Source organism: Chiroxiphia lanceolata, chromosome Z (assembly GCF_009829145.1).
Source record: "Chiroxiphia lanceolata isolate bChiLan1 chromosome Z, bChiLan1.pri, whole genome shotgun sequence".
Taxonomy (NCBI): Eukaryota; Metazoa; Chordata; class Aves; order Passeriformes; family Pipridae; genus Chiroxiphia; species Chiroxiphia lanceolata.
In genome coordinates this window covers 4,048,717-4,068,317 of record NC_045671.1, presented here as the reverse complement: position 1 = coordinate 4,068,317, position 19,601 = coordinate 4,048,717, and the positions used below count along the sequence as shown (strand labels likewise).

General features: G+C 37.7%; 1 protein-coding gene across 1 annotated transcript in view; it reads right to left on the bottom strand.

Moving 5' to 3' along the window:
* The window catches only part of RIT2 (Ras like without CAAX 2), a 178,763-nt gene that overhangs the window by 84,336 nt on the left and 74,826 nt on the right, over positions 1-19,601 (bottom strand). The window contains exon 4 of the mRNA XM_032676537.1: positions 6,088-6,279. Within this exon, the coding sequence (XP_032532428.1) occupies positions 6,088-6,279 (192 nt within the window). The remainder of the gene's footprint in view (positions 1-6,087; positions 6,280-19,601) is intronic.

The window sequence follows — 19,601 nt, the reverse complement described above, 5'->3', positions numbered from 1 at the left end:
TATTTTAAGATCACAGCTCATACTATTTTTAGAAGCAAGTACTACTTAAGAATGAAAATTTATTAGATTTTATTCATTCAAAAACCGAAGACGAGTGCACAGTTCAGAACTCTTGTCTGTAGTTAGCAGCAGCAATAACAGAATGAATCAGTAAGTTCAGATTCTAAGCTGAAAAGATGTCAGAAACAATTTTGTTAGTTTTCAGCTCATCCAAGCACCACTGTAAAAAGGCCAGAAAGGTAGTTGTCTGGGCTTCCCTCTGTTGTCAGCAGCAAGACAGACATCTTCACAGGCAGATATATCTCATTTTGTGATATGTTTCTATGATATGTGATAAATCCTGGTTTACTGCATGGATTTTATAGGCAATCTGGCCAAGCCATTTAATTTAATCACTTTACAGTGTGTATAATTAACACAAATGTATACTGTTCTTTGTCAATAAACAGCAGAGAATGCAATAAAAAAGTTCAGAAGAAAAAATGAGACAATGAAACCTTTCATTCCTTGTGTAGGTCACTGGCCTGAATAGTGGGAAACAAGTACAGACTCTTCCACCTAAATGTCTTTAAGAGAGAAAATGGAACTGCTGATGTTACAGTACAGTTACAAATTTCAAAGCAGTTTTGATCCCAAAAGCAAAGAAATTCAGCCTGATGGCAAGGTAAGAAATTCGGAATACTGCAATTTCATGATTCATAATATGAGTAAGAGAGCATCTAGTAAACCGTACTTCACAGTCACGCACTGAAAAATACAAAAATAAAATATAGTATCACATTCAAGTATTTTCAGTGTCTCAACTAGTTGCTAAAAGGTACAGACTGACAATGTTTGATATATACTGAGCAGTTATTCACACAAAAGAAACCAAAACAAATCAAGTTAAAAAAAACCCTAAACAAAAGCAAAATAACAAACATTAGCTGTCTCAGACTCAACAGATACTTCAAAGTTTGAGAAGCATGAAAATAGAGCAACTGTCAAAATGAGAAATCTAAAAGTTGATGTTCACAGTGTCTGATAACCAGTCAGCTCATCTTGAGCAAATTCCAGAGTAAAACCTCATGGAAGTGAGAATATTCTGTGGCCAACTGGCTCTGATAATGAAAATTTACTGAACCACTCTAATCCTGGTTTGAAAATTATCTTATGGTATAATAAAACTTTAGGAAAAAAATCTAATGAAGCCCCTGTAATATATTTGCACTTAAAGTAATATATTTTTGATGTCAAATCATAGAATCATAGAATTACAGAACAATTTGAGTTGGAAGGGACCTTAAAGATTGCCCAGTTCCACCCCCTTGACATGGGTAGGGACTCCTTCCACTATCTCAGTTGCTTCAAGCTCCATCCAACCTGGCCTTGGACACTTTCAGGGATTGGGCAACCACAGCTTCTCTGAGGAACCTGTGACAGGGCCTCCCCACCCTCATAGTAAAGATTTTGTTCCAAATATCTAATCTAACCCTACCCTGTTCCAGTCTGAAGACAATCCCCCTTGTCCTGTCACTACAGCTCTGGATGGAAAAGGTAGATTTCATGATGATTTTGTATTTCCTACTGAAGGAGAAAGCAGTAAAGAGAAATGCTTTCAAAAGAGTTTCTGTTGCTGCTCTCAGATTTTTGCTTGAAGTGAATAATACAACTCCTATGTGGAAGGGTAAACAACTACATAATTCTTTTCAGGACCAAGACTGTACTGGAAAAACTAACAACTTCGACGACAGGCTTCCCAGAGAGGCCAGTCAGTAAGAAGCATGATCTGCCCTCCTAACCTTGGGCTGAATGGACATCAGCATGTTATCCATAGACATGGACATCAATTGAGCCCACAGCTTATTCCTCTGAGGTCAAACAAAATCGTAGAGGAAAAACTGTTCCATGAAGGCTATGAGATTTTCCACACAGGTGTAATTTCCCAAAGGGGTTCTAACATTCACATTAAAATTTTGAAAAAGCTGCTAGAAAGTGTGTTTTACAGCTCAGACCCACAGTCCATTATTCAAAGGAGCTTGTGTAGCTAGTTCCCCTCTGAATTGCTCAATGTAATTAACATATCGCAATGATCCTTAAGAAAAGTCTTATGGATATTTTTTTAAATAACACTTCAGTAATGCCACAGGTCCTACCTACAAAATATTTTAATATGAAGCTGCAATTTTAGGATTAGTATGAAATGAGGTCAAATAGGATCAGGTTTTTAAAGTATTTTTTAAAGATGAATGAGTCCTAATTAGATATTTATCTATCATACACGTTTTAAATTTCATTAAGAACGCAGTGTCCATCCAGAGTAAAGTGACAAGGCTTACATGAAGTGAAAGTATCAGTGGTACTTTCAAACAGCTGGCCCTACATGCTTCTGAAAAACTGATGTTATTAAAAGACATCCAAGCATTATTAATGTAATGATTTTTCTGTTTGAAAAACCTACAACGAAAATGTTATCTAATCGACTTAGTTCTATAGTTTTTACATCAATCAACTATGGAATAAAATACATATAAAACTCAGTTATGGAATAAAATGTATATAAAACTTAAATATTTCTTAGAGCAATGTCTGAAAATCCAGTAATGGACCCAGATAAATGTTAAAGGTCAGGTTGGATGGGACTTTGGGCAACCTGATTTAGTGGAAGGTGTCCCTGCCCATGGCAGAGGGATTGGAACGAGATGAGCTTTAAGATCCCTTCCAATACAAACCATTCTATGACTCTGGGAATGCCTTAACCATTTCAGTCTATTCGCTTTCCTGTTGAATCTCTGAACACAAAACAGAACAGGATCATAAAGGACTGGATGCAGCTGCAATACAGTGGAAGGGAATGGGGGATGGAGTGAACCTTGCTACCAGGTAAGATATACTCATCACAATAATGGGTTAGTCTATTTCCTTTTTTTTTTTTTTGCATAGTTGTTCCCCCATGTTTTACAGAGAAAGTTGAGAGTGCTTATTCTTTGGGCTGATGAATGTAACTACAATTTGTTTTAAGAAGAACTACAGACAAACCCATTTCTTAACATGTTAAAAGTCACAGGCATATGTAAAGACTATCACTTCACTGAAGTCATCATAAAATAAAAATATTATCTAAAAATAATAAGCTGGTTGGTTTTGTTTTTCAGCAGTGTTTCTCCAAAGACATAATTTTAATTGTAAATTAGTTTTGTTCTTGTGGTCCTGTTGATGGATTTTAGGCAAGTAACATACATCATTAACTGTACTGTGTAGGGGATCACATTTCAAACAGAGCTTTGTCTGGCCAAGCTACTACAGCCTGTCTGATTGTTGCAGAATTGTCATTAAATGGAAATCATGCCTGGGAATATTGAACTTAATGTTATGTTTTGAAATAACATGAATAACATTACAGTTGTTTTAATGAAATCCATAGGAGAAAAATGTCACTAAACAAAGCCACAATATTGGCCCTGGTGCCCTGGTCAAATTCCAATCTGGCCGATTGCATTCTGACACCTACTATTTTTCAGTTTGAATTTGGTATGTTTGTGAACAATCCTCACTGTTTGTTCATTGATATGTTAATGCCTTACATCATCAGCTTTTTGCTGTTTGTCACCCCAGAGTTAGTTGCCTGTCACTCTTGTCCATCCAAATGCTTTTAATGAAGCCATAACTACAGTGCATGACCTTGAAAAGATCCCTTTAAATCTACCTTCCCGCAGTTCATCGAGTTGCTTAGATATTTCTTAACCTAACAAATGAGCATGCATATAACTTATTTCAGTGTTTGTCAAACACACAGCACAGCCTCATGTCCCACTTCCGACAAAATGAGATGACACAGTCCTTTAATATGTACTTAAAGCTGGGCACAGAGGTGTCCTGCCACACACACTGGTGCTTTAGTTAGGGTCAGGAAGGTACTCTGCCAGTATCTCCTCATCACCTCCACTTAACCACGATTTGCTTTCAGTTGTAATCTCTGAGAACATGACCTAAACCAGATGAACTTTAAGTCAAGATATGCTCCAGGAGAACAATTTATTCACCTCAGCACCAGCTAATTATTGAGACAACAGACCTCGAGTAGAGAAAGTCCAAAGTTAAAAATAAATTCCCAAGATGTGGACTTCAGAATAAACTGGTTTTTTCTACAGCTCTGCTTGTGTTGGTTCATACCACTAGCTTGTGGACACATAGTCATATTCAAGTGCTTTATTCAGATGAGCAGATCTGCTTTGTATTTCTTACTGGTCTTTGATTTAAGGGTCAAAGTCTGAATTGAAGTATATTTGAGAAAGCCTTCTAACATAGCTGAACTCTGTCGGTTTTAGAGGGCTTATGGGGGAAAACATTTTGAAGACCTAATTCCTGGCTCATTGAAAGGTTTAAAAAACGGAGGACAACAATTTTGAATTTCCTTGTTTAAACATTCAGTCAGGAACTTCAGTGGTGATCTCATAAAGCAGCTTTTATTGTGCCTGTCACATCTCACAGTCATAATTTCTAATATCATTCCCAACTAATATCATTCTCCCCTCCATACCCTTTAATCTTGAATGGTCAAATCTAATCCAGACATTCATGCACACAAATTTTCTTGTTCATGAGATCAGACATGATCATCAAGGAGCATGTAAAAGCATTTAAATCAGGCATATGTACTTTCATATGCATTGACAATCATTAAAAGTTCAACAAAAAGTAAGGTCAGAAAGAAGTGGTACCAAATATCAATGAAAGAATATCTTTATATCACTTAGTGAATAAAGTATTCTAGAAAATCTCATCTATGAGTAACTGTAGAAAACCAGCCATATCCTATTCCTGTTGGGGTCAGGTGCAGTGTCCTGTTCCCTCAACAGAACAACTGAATCTACATCCCTCCCAGTCTGGTGTATAAGCAAAAGGCACTGCTGTTTGAAACCTCAAGCTGTGCATTAAGCTGCAGCTGGATTGTCACCATTAGGGTTTTGTCATAGCCTAATTTAGAGAGGAAGTCAATGATCTGGAAAACAGATGTGAAGTTTTAAACGTGCATAATCAGATCTTTAGGACTAATTTCAGGTTTGACGCTGCCTTAGATTTTCTGCCTTCAGGTAGAAGAAAGAAGACAAAGAAATGGGGAGAAGAGTGAGAGGATAAGTGGAAAAAAGTAGACAGAATTGTGTGAGCACAGACAGATATTAAGGAACCTAAACCCACCATTTTATTTAACTGTTACTTATGTCTGCATAGGAGTCAGGCATTTGAAAACAATCATATTGTATATTAGGAGTGTCTTAAGATTTCCATATAGTGAAATATCTTTTTTTTTTTCTTCCTTTTCAAAGCTTCTGTTTAGGATTAAGGATATTTTCCTTTCAATACCAGGTCACAACCCAGCCATTCTAACATGGTCTCTCTCTAACTCACTCCCTTGCACGTACACACATCAATACAAACAGCAAGGTGAGAAGTAGAGAGGGAGAAAAAGGAAAAGGATGAGCAAAGATTATTAAAGGCATTGAGAGACCCACAGTCATTGCCCTTGTAGTCAAAAAAATATGATGCTCTACGGGTATAGTAGCTGAAATCTTGTATACAAATCAAAGTAAATTCAAGTCCCCGTCTTACCTGAATATTTTAATAACATAGTCACTGCATCTTCAGGCAAAGATAACCTCATATATATTTCTTTATTTAAACTAATTGTGGTTTTTTTTCAGTTTGAGGTTGATAAGCCTTTAATTAATCTAGTATGCTTAGGGAAAAAAGAAAATATTTAATGGCTGGTAACTTCCAAAGAAAATAGGAGATTTTTGCCCTAAAGGTCCTGGCTGAAGCTTTTTCTGTGTTCAATACATATATATAACTTCCAAAAAAATTGAAAAACTTTTTCAAGTAAAAACAAAGAAGGTTTGCTTGTGATTTACCAAGGCTACTTTAAGTTCCACAACACATGAATGAAAAGCACAACAAACACCTTAATTTATTATGAGTCCTAGTTTGCTGGCCTTTGATTAAACCTCACCTCGTATTAATAATTCTCAGTGGTACTCTACAACATATGTTACAGAAACCCCTGAGGTAGGCAAGGAAAACCAAGCCAAACACAGTGGAGGAGTCACTTACCTGTCTGAACTCTTCAAGATCTATTTTGTTTCCCACCAGCACCACGGGGATGTCGTAGGTGTGCCGGACACGATAAATGAGCTCCTTAAACTCAGCAGCTTCTTGGAAGGATTGGCGGTCTGTGATGGAGTAGCAGATAATGAAGCCTTCTCCACCTCGCATGTACTGGTCCCTCATGGCTGTGAATTCTGCCTGCAGAATAGGCAGAACACATATACTAATTTGGCAAACAAAATTATCCATCTGTAAATAACAAACTTGCTGAAAACTTCCCCGATTCCCCATATAATTTCACACTGCTCGTTTTCTAGTGTTTTGAATGCTGCTTGCTGAAACTTGCGCATCCTTCTTGGTTCAGCCACCCCAATAAAAAGGATTTCTCTGAGGACTTTTTTTTTCCCTTTTCCTATCAAGGGAACTCTGTCCTCTAAGAATATGAACTTATTATGCCAGTGCCTGTGTACAGAAAATACTGCCTCATGTATTACCTGAACCTTCTGCAGTAGTGCCAGTATAAAGAGATGACATGCATTTGAATGCACAGGTGTAATAGAAAAGCTATATTACTATCTAGGGATGAGAGACAGGTACAAATTCCTTATTATGCCCTCAATTCAAAAGCTCAGTAATATCAAAAAATATTCATTGTCTCCCACCGGTTTTGGAATAGTGCCTAGCAAAACAAGGGTACAATCTGCAAAAAGCTCTGTTCTTTTAAAGGCTCTCAGAAAAGCTAGGGGTTTCAGTTCAGTGTGGGATAATGCCATTAAATGAGAAAGAACAATTTCGAATAGTGAGAGAATTGGTCCAATTTTCTGCTCCTGCATTTTTCTCTTTTTATGTGTGTATTTATTGTCACAGCAATACTTCTGGTTACTGGTATGCTTTTTTCAGAAGTACTTAACAACTGCCACATTGTACAAAAATCGAGATTTAGTTTTCAAAAACTAGTCTCAGGAACTGTGGCATGAGAATATGTTTTAAAGCCAGTTTCTTTCTCAAGTTTGTTTGCTTTTCTTGATCACAGCTCAGAATAACCCAACACCATGGCAACAGTCGGTCAGGATCAGAATCCTCCTGACAGAATCAGTTCTCCAGAGATATTAAGATGCAGGGAGGTCTGATAAAAAAAGGATACACATATCAACATTGAACCATTTCTATGAGAAGCAGGATGCAATATCAAATCCTGTATTTTTTAGTCTATTGAGAATTTATGCTAGGATTTTTTAAACAGTTTAGGTTACGTATATATATCCTCAGTCATTGCTGAAAATTAAAGGGAAATGGATTGCTTATGTTCTTTTAAAAGTCTCAGCCTTAAATCTCTCTCAATAGTCATTCATGTTGATTGACAATACTTCCTGCGAATAGACTTTCATGTTGACCATTATCATTTATTTATGATGTGTCTTTTACCCAAAGGCTTTATATATCATTCAAAATATTTCACCTGCTACAGGAAAAAGTTCATCGAACTAAGCTTCAAAATGGCAGACTAATAGGCAATTTAAGGGTAGGATTCTGCTCTGGGACTTACTCAGAATTTCAAGATCTCTACATTATCATCCCTGGCATCCCAGGAGAGTTTATTAACCACCAAGCTACAGCACAGAGTGGATCAAGTCATACTCTAGCCTACCCTTTTGAAATTGGATCTGCAAACAGTGGGGCAGTGGTGGGAAGAAACACTGCAGAGATCAAATAAAAAGTATTCCTACACTCTATGGTTTGGACAAGACACTGAATCGAGCTGTGTCTCTGTTTCCAGGTCTTTCCTTGCCATCTACATTAGATAGCCACTAGAATAATAGACAATGCAATACCAAACAGTCTTCAAGTTAAGAGTAGGGAGTGTTAATGACAAAAGACAGTCATTGACTCCATTCCTTGCTGTCAGATTCCAGGTTTTTATGCCAGAACAAAGTCTCGCTGCAGCCCTATCCCTCGTGACCCTGGTTTTCTCCTCTTTGCATCAGTCACCCAGAACTGTTCTGCACCAGGAACTGAACTAGACTAGGATCTCTTCAAGCTTAGCAGACAATGGTAATCTTCTGTGAAGTTAACCTTGTGGATTAGACTCCTGAATTTAGTTGTCTGTGTAGCTGCAGTCAGCTACCTGATCTGTTGTTATAACAAATGGTGAGCTATTCAATGCAATTAGTGGACTACAGATTGCTTCTGCTGATGAAAAAATAGTTATCTCTTTAGTTACCTAATTAATTATTTTTTGTATCTATTATTTATTTTTAGAGTGTTGGTACAACAGAACAGAGACTCTAGTTAAAAGTACATGTGTTCATATGGAACGTAAAGCCCAGCCCAGATGACCTGCATTCCTGAATAAGAAATTTCATATATCAACCATTGTAACACTGTATGACTGCTCTGCACAGACTTTTACAGAGAATGAGCTCTGTTTAAGTGAGGTGCTCCACCTTTAGGAAGTGCTCAGAACTTTGTACACTCCTTTATAGCCATTTGTGGTAAACTGAGAAGGAATTAGGTCACATGTCCCTGTTTAAGTTACTCACAGTAAGTGACGTTCTGCAGTCCCAGGATCACTCTCCAGGGATGCTTAATGGCTTTCCTTGACTGACAGGAGACCCTGGGTTCCTAATTTTACACACAGAATCATTCCAAAGGGACAAAGTCCTTAGCTTTTAGAGACTGCCACTCTTGAGTCAGAATCGTTTACTTACATGTTTCAGTTCATGTCGGGCATAGTTAATGCTTTAAGGATATGAATGAATTTACCTATGCAATTTGTTATTATAGCATATTATTGCTGTTGATATATTAGACTAAACAGACAAAATGCTTCAGTGTCATGTTTGCAGTGATCCATTTTTAGAGGCATTAAGTATTCTGTGCAAACTGGACTGGGGACATCCACTTGGCTTTCCGTTGTTAACTCAGTCATTTCCATTCCAATTTTTTGATGTTGACTTTTACTTCTCAGCTTTTTCTCCTTGGCATGATTGCTCAGTACAGAGTCAAGGACTCCAAGGTCAAACCTAAATAAGCCTTTTATTTGATTTCAAAAGAAGTGGATATTTTCTTTGTTCGTGAGGAACCTCGACATAATAATACATAGTAAGAGAAAGAATAAATATAATTATCAATAAACATACTATAACCCTTGCAACACTGTATGCATATTATATACAAGATGAGGGACTAAGATGCAACTAAATATTTTCGTTCATTTTTTATTTCAAGTCCTACTCTATATTTCCTGCTTCTTTACAGCAAGAAAAAACAAAACCCAAGTTCACCTGGATTTTGTGAATGTCCAGGGGTGGATAGAGAGAGATCCAAAGGTTTTGCAGATTTTTCAGTGGTTTTATTTTTATATTTTGCCTGGTTCTTTTATAAAATAAACAACAGTGTATCTGTGCAGCTGACACATTAATATCTTCTTTAATTGGTTCCTGATGTACAAGGGACCTTTTAAAAATTATTCAGAAATAGTACTGGATATCAATTTTTACTCAATAAGGGAAAAATATGAAACATTCCCAAGTCAGTAAATGCCAAAGGGAAGAGACAGAAGGAAATCACACCCCCTCAAAAGGAAATCAATTCTGAGAATTAAAGTGAAGATTTGTCATGCTTACAGCACTTTGCAGCTTGACATCAGTCTCTAATACTCTCTTGTGTATAATGACTAAGACAACTGAAAAGTGTGGTAAAAACTCTTCTGAAACAAAGTCATCATTCTTCTTAGGAGATATGATACTTGAGAACAAGCGTCAGGCCTGGATAGAAACAAAATAAAACTTTTCTAAAAGTTGAAAGAAGTCAACATAACTTTTTACTTTCCTTTTTCCATTGTAATTGAATGCAGCAAAAAACTGTTGCTAATCCTCTTAGGACAGTGTATGTCTACCTATTGTTGAAGACTGTTGGCAAGTAAATCTCTCGATGGTTAGGTTGTTCCTGAATAGATGTCACATTTACCTTTCATCAGTTATCAGGCATCTCACATGATTTTTCAAAGGTATCAGAGTAGCCTCACAATAACACAGAGCAGCTCCCTCAACATGCTTGGATGGGTCTCATTGTGTTGTGCTGAACTGCACACACACACAGCTTGACTCACTTCACCCTTGTTTATCCCCCTTTACTCAGGGTGCTGTATCTCCTTTAAACCTTCCTTGGAGGCACAAAGACCTGGGAGGCGTAAGAGCAGAGCTTGACTCTCTGTCTGGGCCAGAGAGAGTCTGAAGTGTGTTAGTACTTCTCATGTTCCTCATCACTGGACACTCACTCATTCCAGCAGCCCCACATTTTTCCTGGTCTTCATGGAGTTGCCAATGTACCTATAGAAACTTATCTCATTTTAACTTCTCAAAATGTTCAACTCCAGAAACAATTTAGCTTTCGTAATCCGATTCATTCACAGCCAAGAAATACTTCCATACCTATCCTTGGGAAACTGTCCTTGTTTCCACATTTCATTTTTCTGTGTATGCTTTCTTTTTCTATTAGCTTTTAATATAATAACTTAATGAAGAGAAAATATCTAACCTCTCTTTTCTCTTCATCACCTTATCCTCTTTTACCCCACCTTTCATAATGAAAAAGAGAAATCTTTTCTCGAAGAGCAATATAGTTAATAAATTTTTAAATTCATACTGCTGTCATGGAAATATAAATAGAACTTGTATGTTGTTTGTTTTTTTTTTTTCATTAGAGACTCCTTTCCAAATAAGATCAGTATTTTAATGCCTCCAGAAGAGGAAACAAAGACATAGAGCAGCAAAGTCCGACTACACTTAGATACATAGATCTTTATGAAAACCTAGGTATGGTTTATGGGTTGCTATCAAACATAACAGCCTGGATCTCGTGTTCACCTCAGGATAATTCCACCTTGCTGACTGAAAGACTCTAGGAAAGTGTTTCACAAAGTTCCCCAAAGCCAAGCATGTTTCTTTATTGAACAGTGCTGGAGAAAGATTGCTGGACTGGAAAAGGTTTTATTCAACCAGGAATACAAGTTGTTTGGAAGTAATGTCATCCACATCACAATTTTACACCAGTAGAACTGTAAGCCAGTTCTCTCAGACCCCCATGTTATGCATTGCTAATAGAGAACCTTGTCAGCCCCTAAAGGATAAAAGGGGGAGAAGAGAAGAACCAAAAAGAAGAGACAAGACAATGAGCAGGGGGTCAGAATACCTATTCCTTCTTTTTCATTGTGTGGGGAGGTGTTTGAGGAGTAAACATGATGCAATGTTCAGAAGTGCAGTGCCTTTCCACGCTCCTCAGAAGTGTGGTGCCTAGAAATCTAGAGATGAGGCACCTCGGAAACAAAGGTGTCATGTTTTTCAAACTGCACACACATTCCACATATTTTGATGTCTGTTCTTTTTTTATGATCTTGGCTTGTATATCTGGAAGAGGTCAGAGTCTCCCCAGGGAGGCCAGCCTCACAGTTTGAAGAATGTCGCTTTCTATATCTTCTTGTCTTATATTCTGCTTGACTTTAGAACCGGGAATCTGCTAACAGATGTTCTTAATCAAAACTGTCTCCCTGATTACCACAGGGGTCACTCTTATTATGAAGAATGTTGGTTTTTTTAACATTTATAGTGAACACTTGAGGGGTGGGATATGTTCCTGCAAACAAGTAAGATATTGTTCATCTACGACAATGAACAAACAAGGGTAAAATGAGCAGAAAGGACACAGGAAACTCAGTGGAGGGGGAAAAAAATCTTCAAATAGTGATAGAAGCAAAAGTAAAGGCAATAAAAGAAATACGTGAAACTGCATTATTCACTTGAAAAAAATCAGAATTTTTTATTTAAATAAGTTGAAAACTTCTTGGCTCTCAGGAAAGTTTTTGGCAATATGGTTGGTCAATGATTAATTTTTAGCAGCAAATCTTTTTTAAAGCAAAAGTGCAGCCCTCTCATATCTATCTCAGTAAATTCTCTTACACAAACAAACATCACAGTTGACTTCACTGGGATTACATATCATCCACTTGGCACTGCTTGTCATAAAGTGTGCTTTTCTTTTACCACTTGAAAGAGATTTAGTAAAGGAAAGTACACTGGTGAGAAGTGCTGTGATCATCATATTATTTTCACAAATTTTTTAGTCTTTTTTTTGGGGGGGGGAGGGATAAAAGCAAGTAGTTTTTAAAAGTTTATTTGCAATATCAAGTAGCAACAGATCTGCATCAATTATGTTTCAAATAAGAAAACATCCAAAGAGGATGTTAGCTAGATAATATATTTTATAAACACTCTAATACCTGTACTAATCTTGATGCAGAAGATGGGCCTTGTTTCATCTGATTTCTGCCCCTGAAGAGGTAGTCATCTATTCTACACTATAGAATTATAGATTTATTTAGTATTCAGGTCTCTCTCTCCCTCAGTAGAGAGGGATGATCGACTCAAGAGAGTAATTAAGATATCAGGAGTGACTTACTTTCATACATCTCCCACTACCTCAACAGAGACTAAGCACCAATCCCAGCCTCTGAGATCCACAGTATCAGCCAAAGCCTCTGCCCAGTCATATCCTTCATGCATTTGGATGATAACTCTTGTCCTCCTCTTAATTTTAAACATTTCATTTGGCTTCTACAAGTCTGTTTTATTTCCAATGGAGTTCAAAGGGACAAGAGAATATAGCAACTAATGCCTATAGCCAACAGAGGATTTTTCCCTTCACAGCACTCAGCACTGGGAAATGCTGTTCCCCAGCATGGGTTAAGTAACACTAGGAGATAATAAAGATACACTTTTTTCCATCACAGAAGCCAAAGCTCCAAGCCTGCTGCCTTTGCTCTCATGATTCCAGCCTGCACCAGCTACAGGTACCCAGCAATGACACAACAGAAAACAAGAAAGTACAAAACAATGTCAACATCACTTCACACTCTCTTCTTTTTTCTCTCCTGTTTCCAACCTTCCTTTGCAAACAGCCACAACAAAAGGAGTTACCTAGCAAAAGACAGTGAAAAATTTGCAGCAGGTGGTACTTTAGCCACCTGTGCCAGCCTAAACCATCTGCCACATCACTGCGAGGAAGGAAGAGAGCTGAGTAACAGCTCTGACACAGACCAAAGGAAATGCAGGGACTCTGGCTTAAGTATTGGAGGACAGGAATTGATTCTCTCTGTGTTGAGTCTCTACACTGCTCTGGTTGTACATCAAATCTCTCTCTCACGACCCTTTTTGCCCGCTGTAGTAATGATCCAGGAGCAGTTCAAAATGGGATTAGTATAAATGAGAATTAGCCCATAAGCCTGAAGTGGAAGTGGATTATTATTACAATCAGTCCCTTGATTAATGATCAGTCAGTGTCTCATGCCTTATAATTATAGGAAAGAATCCTTGCTTCTGTTACGAAACAGCAATATCCCCTTTCTTCTGTGAAGGAACACAGGGACAAACTGCACGTCACTGATGACGGGAACAGTATGAAGATAACAAAAAAGATGTAGTCTATGTTCCCAGCAGACTAATGGCTTTTTGAACCTAATCTGACAGCCTTCCAAGGCAATGTTATGAACTCCACACTGTACAAAATCAGTAGCTTTTTCTTAACTCCGTGAATGAACATGTGAAAAGGTAAGACAGGCCTGGAAATTAATCTGTAATTTAGAGGACAACCGGCAACCCTCTGTTTAAACTAATGTATTTACTTGGAAAGGGAAATAAAAGAAGAAAGAGAATATTCATAACAGGTGATCTTTGCTGGAAGACACAGTTATCCACTTCTGTGACAAATAGCAGCATTACTTTTTAGCTGCCTATTTCCAAAGGTTTCCAGGTCATCTCACCTAGGTAGGCTGATTTATAGAGAGCACATCAGGGTCTTGCCTATGGGCAAGAAGGTGGTCCAAGCTGAGTGAGTCAACTGAATGGATGGTTGGCAACTTAAGAAACACAATTAGAAACACACCAAATATGAAATTCAAGCATAGATTTACATCCCTAGTTTTCACAAAATTTTAGTTTCCATCTGACACCCTTCCCCACCCTTATGTACTTCAGCATGAACCTGCTCACTCTAGAAACAGGTCTTCAGTCCCAGAGAGGAGATGGTGTTACACTAGTCCTCAGTTAAGGATTCTTTCTGAAGAGTAATATATTTGTGAGGAAAGATGGATTCCTTCCCACTGGTTAATACATTTTCAAACTCCGACTACAGGAGAGGCTTTATGAAAACTAAATCCAGAATATAAAGAACAAATTAATTAAAAATAAATGTGGTAATTTCTTAACATGAATTACTGTATCAGGTTAATTCATGATGACACAAGTCTCATCTTCATCCAAATGAGTCTGAGACTTTGAACTGGTAAGTCTAAGCTATCACCCTTTCTGCAAGTCACAAATTTGTGAGGTGTAGTTTAGTTGTCGACTTTAAATCTGTATTAGAGACAATCTATTTTCATAATTACTGAAATCACATTTTTTCTCACAAGTGGGCTTATAGATTCGGGTTCCCCTTCTCTTTTCAGCTATGATACTGCTTCCCATTATATCTGGTACTACTCACAGTCACAGACCCTGCAGGATTAAGTCTCATGAAAATCAGGTGTAGATGTTCCTTCCCATCCTGAACACTGATGGATGACTATTTCACTGCCCCTTTACTAACTGCAGAGCACTTTGTATGCACTCACTATTCTCTATTCACATGTCTGCATCATGGCTGGCTTATGCAGAAAGATTGAACTACACTAGCCTGATAGGAAAAAAAATAAGTAGAGATGAATTAATAAGGGAAACAAAAGACAGATGAGAGCAACTTCCAATAAAATAACTCAATATCACAAAATATAGCATCACAGAGTGACCTTTCTTACTGAGGAACTACTAAATAATCTGCACTGGCACTCAGACACTCCCTTCTGATACAGCTTCTCTTCACTGAGATTCCCAGTGTTCCCACTCTAATTGCCCTCCTGCCTCCAGGTGATAATATATTTGCCAGTTTTCTGCAACTGTGCTTTTGTTAACTTTATTAATCCTACTCTTGCCAAGATGGTTTGTCATGCATAGTAATGAAATACACGGTCTATCACCTGGGAGATGATATCTACTTTTCATTCACCCCAAAATATGGATGGAATCATCATATCAATTCTCCCCAATGCCAGTGAAAATGCCTTGGTGCTACACTCCCTAACTCAGAGAACTGTCTTTTTCTTTCATATTAATGCTAATAGTCTCTCTCTTAGGGATAAACACCTTAGTAATTTTCTCCTAAATGCAGGCACTGAAGCAATCTTTAACGTTAACTGCCTCTAAAACCCCCAAATGCATTTGGTTTATCATGCACCACATAATACTTTTTCCCCCTTCTCATTGATATGCAAGAAAGGATAAAGCCAGTTTTCACCTTTTATCACAAATGCATCATAAATGGTTAAAGGGAAAAAAATAACAGCTTGGTAAGTACATTTTAGTAAACAGCAGAGATAGGGAAAAAAAAAAAAAGAGAGAGAAACAACCCACTAGTAAAGAGGTAATGAATGCAGCTGTGAGCAAGGGCTTGCCAGGGATTCAGACATGCTCTTGTCAGCTTACGTGGGCATCACAGGCTTCCCACCTTTCCCAGTGAGGCCTGTGCAGCCTTGCAGAAGTAAAGCAGGAGACTGTGGAGTCAGACACCTCATTGCTCTGACGAATGACTGCAAATGATATTCCGGCTTACATATATATTCTCTCATGATGACTTCCATAACAAGTGTGCTTACCTTAAAAATTCCACCACATTGATATTTCCCTCCCTGCCCCTGCAGAGATATAATTTGAACTAAGAATCTGAAAAGAGGTGGAAGGAAGAAGAAAACAACCTGCAGAGTGGCTATTTTGGAGTTTTGTAGCATTTAATCAATAGTGGACACATTTCTGCAACTCAAATTTAGCTCAGTGTTTAAATGAAGGATGTGTTCCCTGGGGACTACATAAATCACCACCAAAATGAATGCAAAATACCTGTGTTATAGCTGCATGGGTTTTGTATTGCTTACAATACTAACATCCAATGTGACTCTGTGACACAAAAGGACCAAGTTGTCATGTCCCTGTGATTTCCAGCACAAAGGAGATCCCAATGTTCTTTTTTTCTTTCCATTTGTACAAATATTTCTGGAGCAACTGGGATGGTCAGGCAGCATTACGTGGACAGTTATACTCATTGGGCTGGAATCTATCTGTAGTCCTGGATCACTGCTCTCAGTGACATTCTAGGGACTTGTGGGAACAGAGACTATGTTGAGACATGGATGGTGTGTCACATCCACTGCGAGCAGTTCACAAAATGTCTAAGGTCCCTTCACCTGACATGCAGCTATCCAGCTTTAAGAGATTTCAATGGGACCAACTCTTCTCTGTCAAACTTTTTTAAGAATTTTAGCATCACTTCCTGAATTCAAAATACATTGAAGATTTAATCCAGATCCATTACTATGATATCTTGGCCTTAAAGTAAATTAGGGACAGTTAAACTAAACCTAATTCACTTCTGGTGGGGGAGATGACACTTGTTTTCAGGTCCACAGCCTCTGTGCATGCCTATAAAACAGGGGTATATTTTCATTGCTTCAGGAAAAATGCTAAAAAGACAAAGGCAGAGCTCCAAAACTGTAAGTCATGAGGTTCCTAAGTTAGATCAATAGATCCAGTCGAGACAGAGAAGGCTCCAGGGAGACTTTAGAGCAGCTTCCAGCACCTAAAGGAGCTCCAAGAGAGCTGAAGAGGGACTTCAGACAAGGGCCTGGAGTGATAGGATAAGGAGGAATGGTTTTAAACTGAGAGAAGGCAGGGTTAGATTGGATATTAGGAAGAAATTCTAGGTCGTGAGGGTGCGGAGACCCTGGCTCAGGTTGCCCAGATAAGCAGTGGCTGCCCCATCCCTGGAAGTGTTCAAGGCCAGGTTCGACAGGGCTTGGAGAAACCCGGTCTAGTGGAAGGTGTCCCTGCCCATGGTAGGGGATTCAGTCACTTCCAACCCAAAGCATTTTATGATTCTATGATCCTGAAAGATCACAGTCACTTCTGAGATATGCCAAAAGACAAGTCCAGAGCTCATCTGCAAGTCCAAAAGAGTGCAGTCTGACTTCAGCTTACTTCCAGGTGTTACTCAGGTACCCCACTAATTTCTTACACAGGTGCAATCAACATAGTTACTGCTAAGCTTTTGAGTTTTTTGGTTTTTTTTTAAGAAAAGATTGTTCCCTGGCATGGTCTGTATCACATCATCCTATGTTTCTGAAAACAATCTGGAAAATCCATGGCAACAATTTACTGTCCTCTTCCACTGGGCACAAAATAAAAGAAGGCATAAAAATCTTTGCAAGCAATGCAAGGTATGCAAGCTTTCTCCTATGGAAGCGAGAAAATACATATTCAAAATATAACATGTTGAGGGGAAAGAAAAATAAATAAAAAAACCCCAGAAAATATTTCATATTTTTACTATTTTATTCAATTCCCACTTTGCTCCTGAATTCCTTTCTGCAAAATCTGGATAGATGCAACAACATTTCTCAGATTATAAAGGAGAGGTAACAAGAAATAGAGTTCAAGATGGTTCACTTTTTCTGTTTTGTTGGTGTTTTTGGCTTCATTTTTTTGCTGGTTTGGGGGTTTTATTTGTTGGTTTGGTTTTGTTTGGGTTTTTGTTTGTTTGTTTGTATTTGTTTTGAGTTGTTCTTTTTTTATTTTTTTTTGTAGTGGTGAATTCCAGTTCCAGAGTTCTGGGGCAAAGAAATTGAAACTTCAGCTACAAAGACGTCCTTTTTTTTTAGGTTTTTCCATTCCTCTCTCGGTAGTGACATAAAAATGACATTTTTAGAAACTACTTACAGCAGTTCTTCTCATGCAGTTTTGCAAGGTAAAGGTTTGATAACACCACATAACTTTTTGCTTCTGTTCTCTTTGTCTGGAGACACCACCATCTAGTGTATTAGGTAAAGAATCCAACAGGTACAGAATAGCATAAAAGGCACTTTTTAAAAATTCCAGTTCTTTGAGACAACCTACACTTCCTGAGAAGCTTTAACACCCTGTTCTGAAAAAGATCTTCGTCTTGGTCACTTGGTCAGGTGAAAAGGCACCATGTGGTGCTGTAATATGTGCTTGTATTCTCAGAATTTAAGCCAAATTTTCAGTCCTGGAAATACCTTTATGATGTGAGCTTCGTGAAAACTGATAGAGGGAGAAGACAGACTTCTGCCCACTGGAGTCCCTGGTTTGTGTACAGCTGCTTGGTAACAAGCAGCTTTAGGTAGCAAACCTCTGTAAAATGGAATTCCTTATGAGATTATCTAGGATAGTCGCATATACATAAATAAATCAGGACACAAAGTATGTCCACTGTCTTCTGGCTCTTCAAAGTGCTTCAATGACATTCTACAGTGGAAAAAAAACCCATACAGAATAGTTTCTAATGCTGGAAGAAAAGGTAAATTCACATTATCAGTCTTGTGGAGGACCTGAATAAAGTTTACTCATATGGGATGTGCTTATATAGGTGTTTTCCAAACAACATACAGCAGAACAAAATAAACAACAAAAAAAACCCCTCAAACCCCAAATAAATAAATAAATAAATAAATAAATAAAATTTAAGATAATTATAATAACAAAGAACCAAAACACAAAGAAAAACCAAAACACAACCAAAAAAACTCACAAGGAAATACTACAAGGAAAAGTTTAGAAAGAAGAAAAAAGGATTTTACTTCTTTTCTCAAAATTTATAATAACATATTTTCTGCTTTTAAATGTTTTAATTTTCTTAAAAAAATATAGACCAATATAAGTCAATATATTTATTTGGTTTTTTAAGTCATTAGTTAGACAAAGAACAGTGAGAGAGAACACATTTCAAGGAAAAACAAAAAGAAGACTTTATTGAAAGAGAACAGAAAACACTGGAAAGTGTACCACTGACTTTCCTTAAGTGGAATGGTAGCAAGAGGCAGGAAATCAGTGCTGTCAGACTCAATCAGTGCTGATGTTCACCCTAAATCCTTGCCCCTTGCAACATGTTATTGCATCTGTTTCACAGAAAGATAAATGCAGACCTAGAAATACAAACGGATCAACGCTTTATTGCATCATGATTCACTCACTGCAGAGATAAGAAAGGAAACTGGGAATGTTGGCTGTTGCCAGTTGCCTGTTCCTTCTTCCCTAATATACTCTTTTTTTTTTTCTTGGCAGTATATGCCTAGATCTTTTCCTACTGAAGAATATTTTGCCCATAATTTGAAGGAAATTGGTGCCATGTCTGCAATTCCGTCTGTGATTTATTGTAACAGTTTTGTTTTCTTTTTCACTCAGTATCTGTGCCTATTAAGTGTTTCTTCAAAATCTGTCCACTGCCAAATAAAATGACTGGGTCAAGGGAAAGATTTTAATTCTTCCCAGAAAGTACAGAGCGATTTGTCTTGAGAATCCACGTAATTTCCAGTGCTAGGGTTTGACTTTCTAAGTTTGTCATCAACAGTCTATGAAAAAAAACAG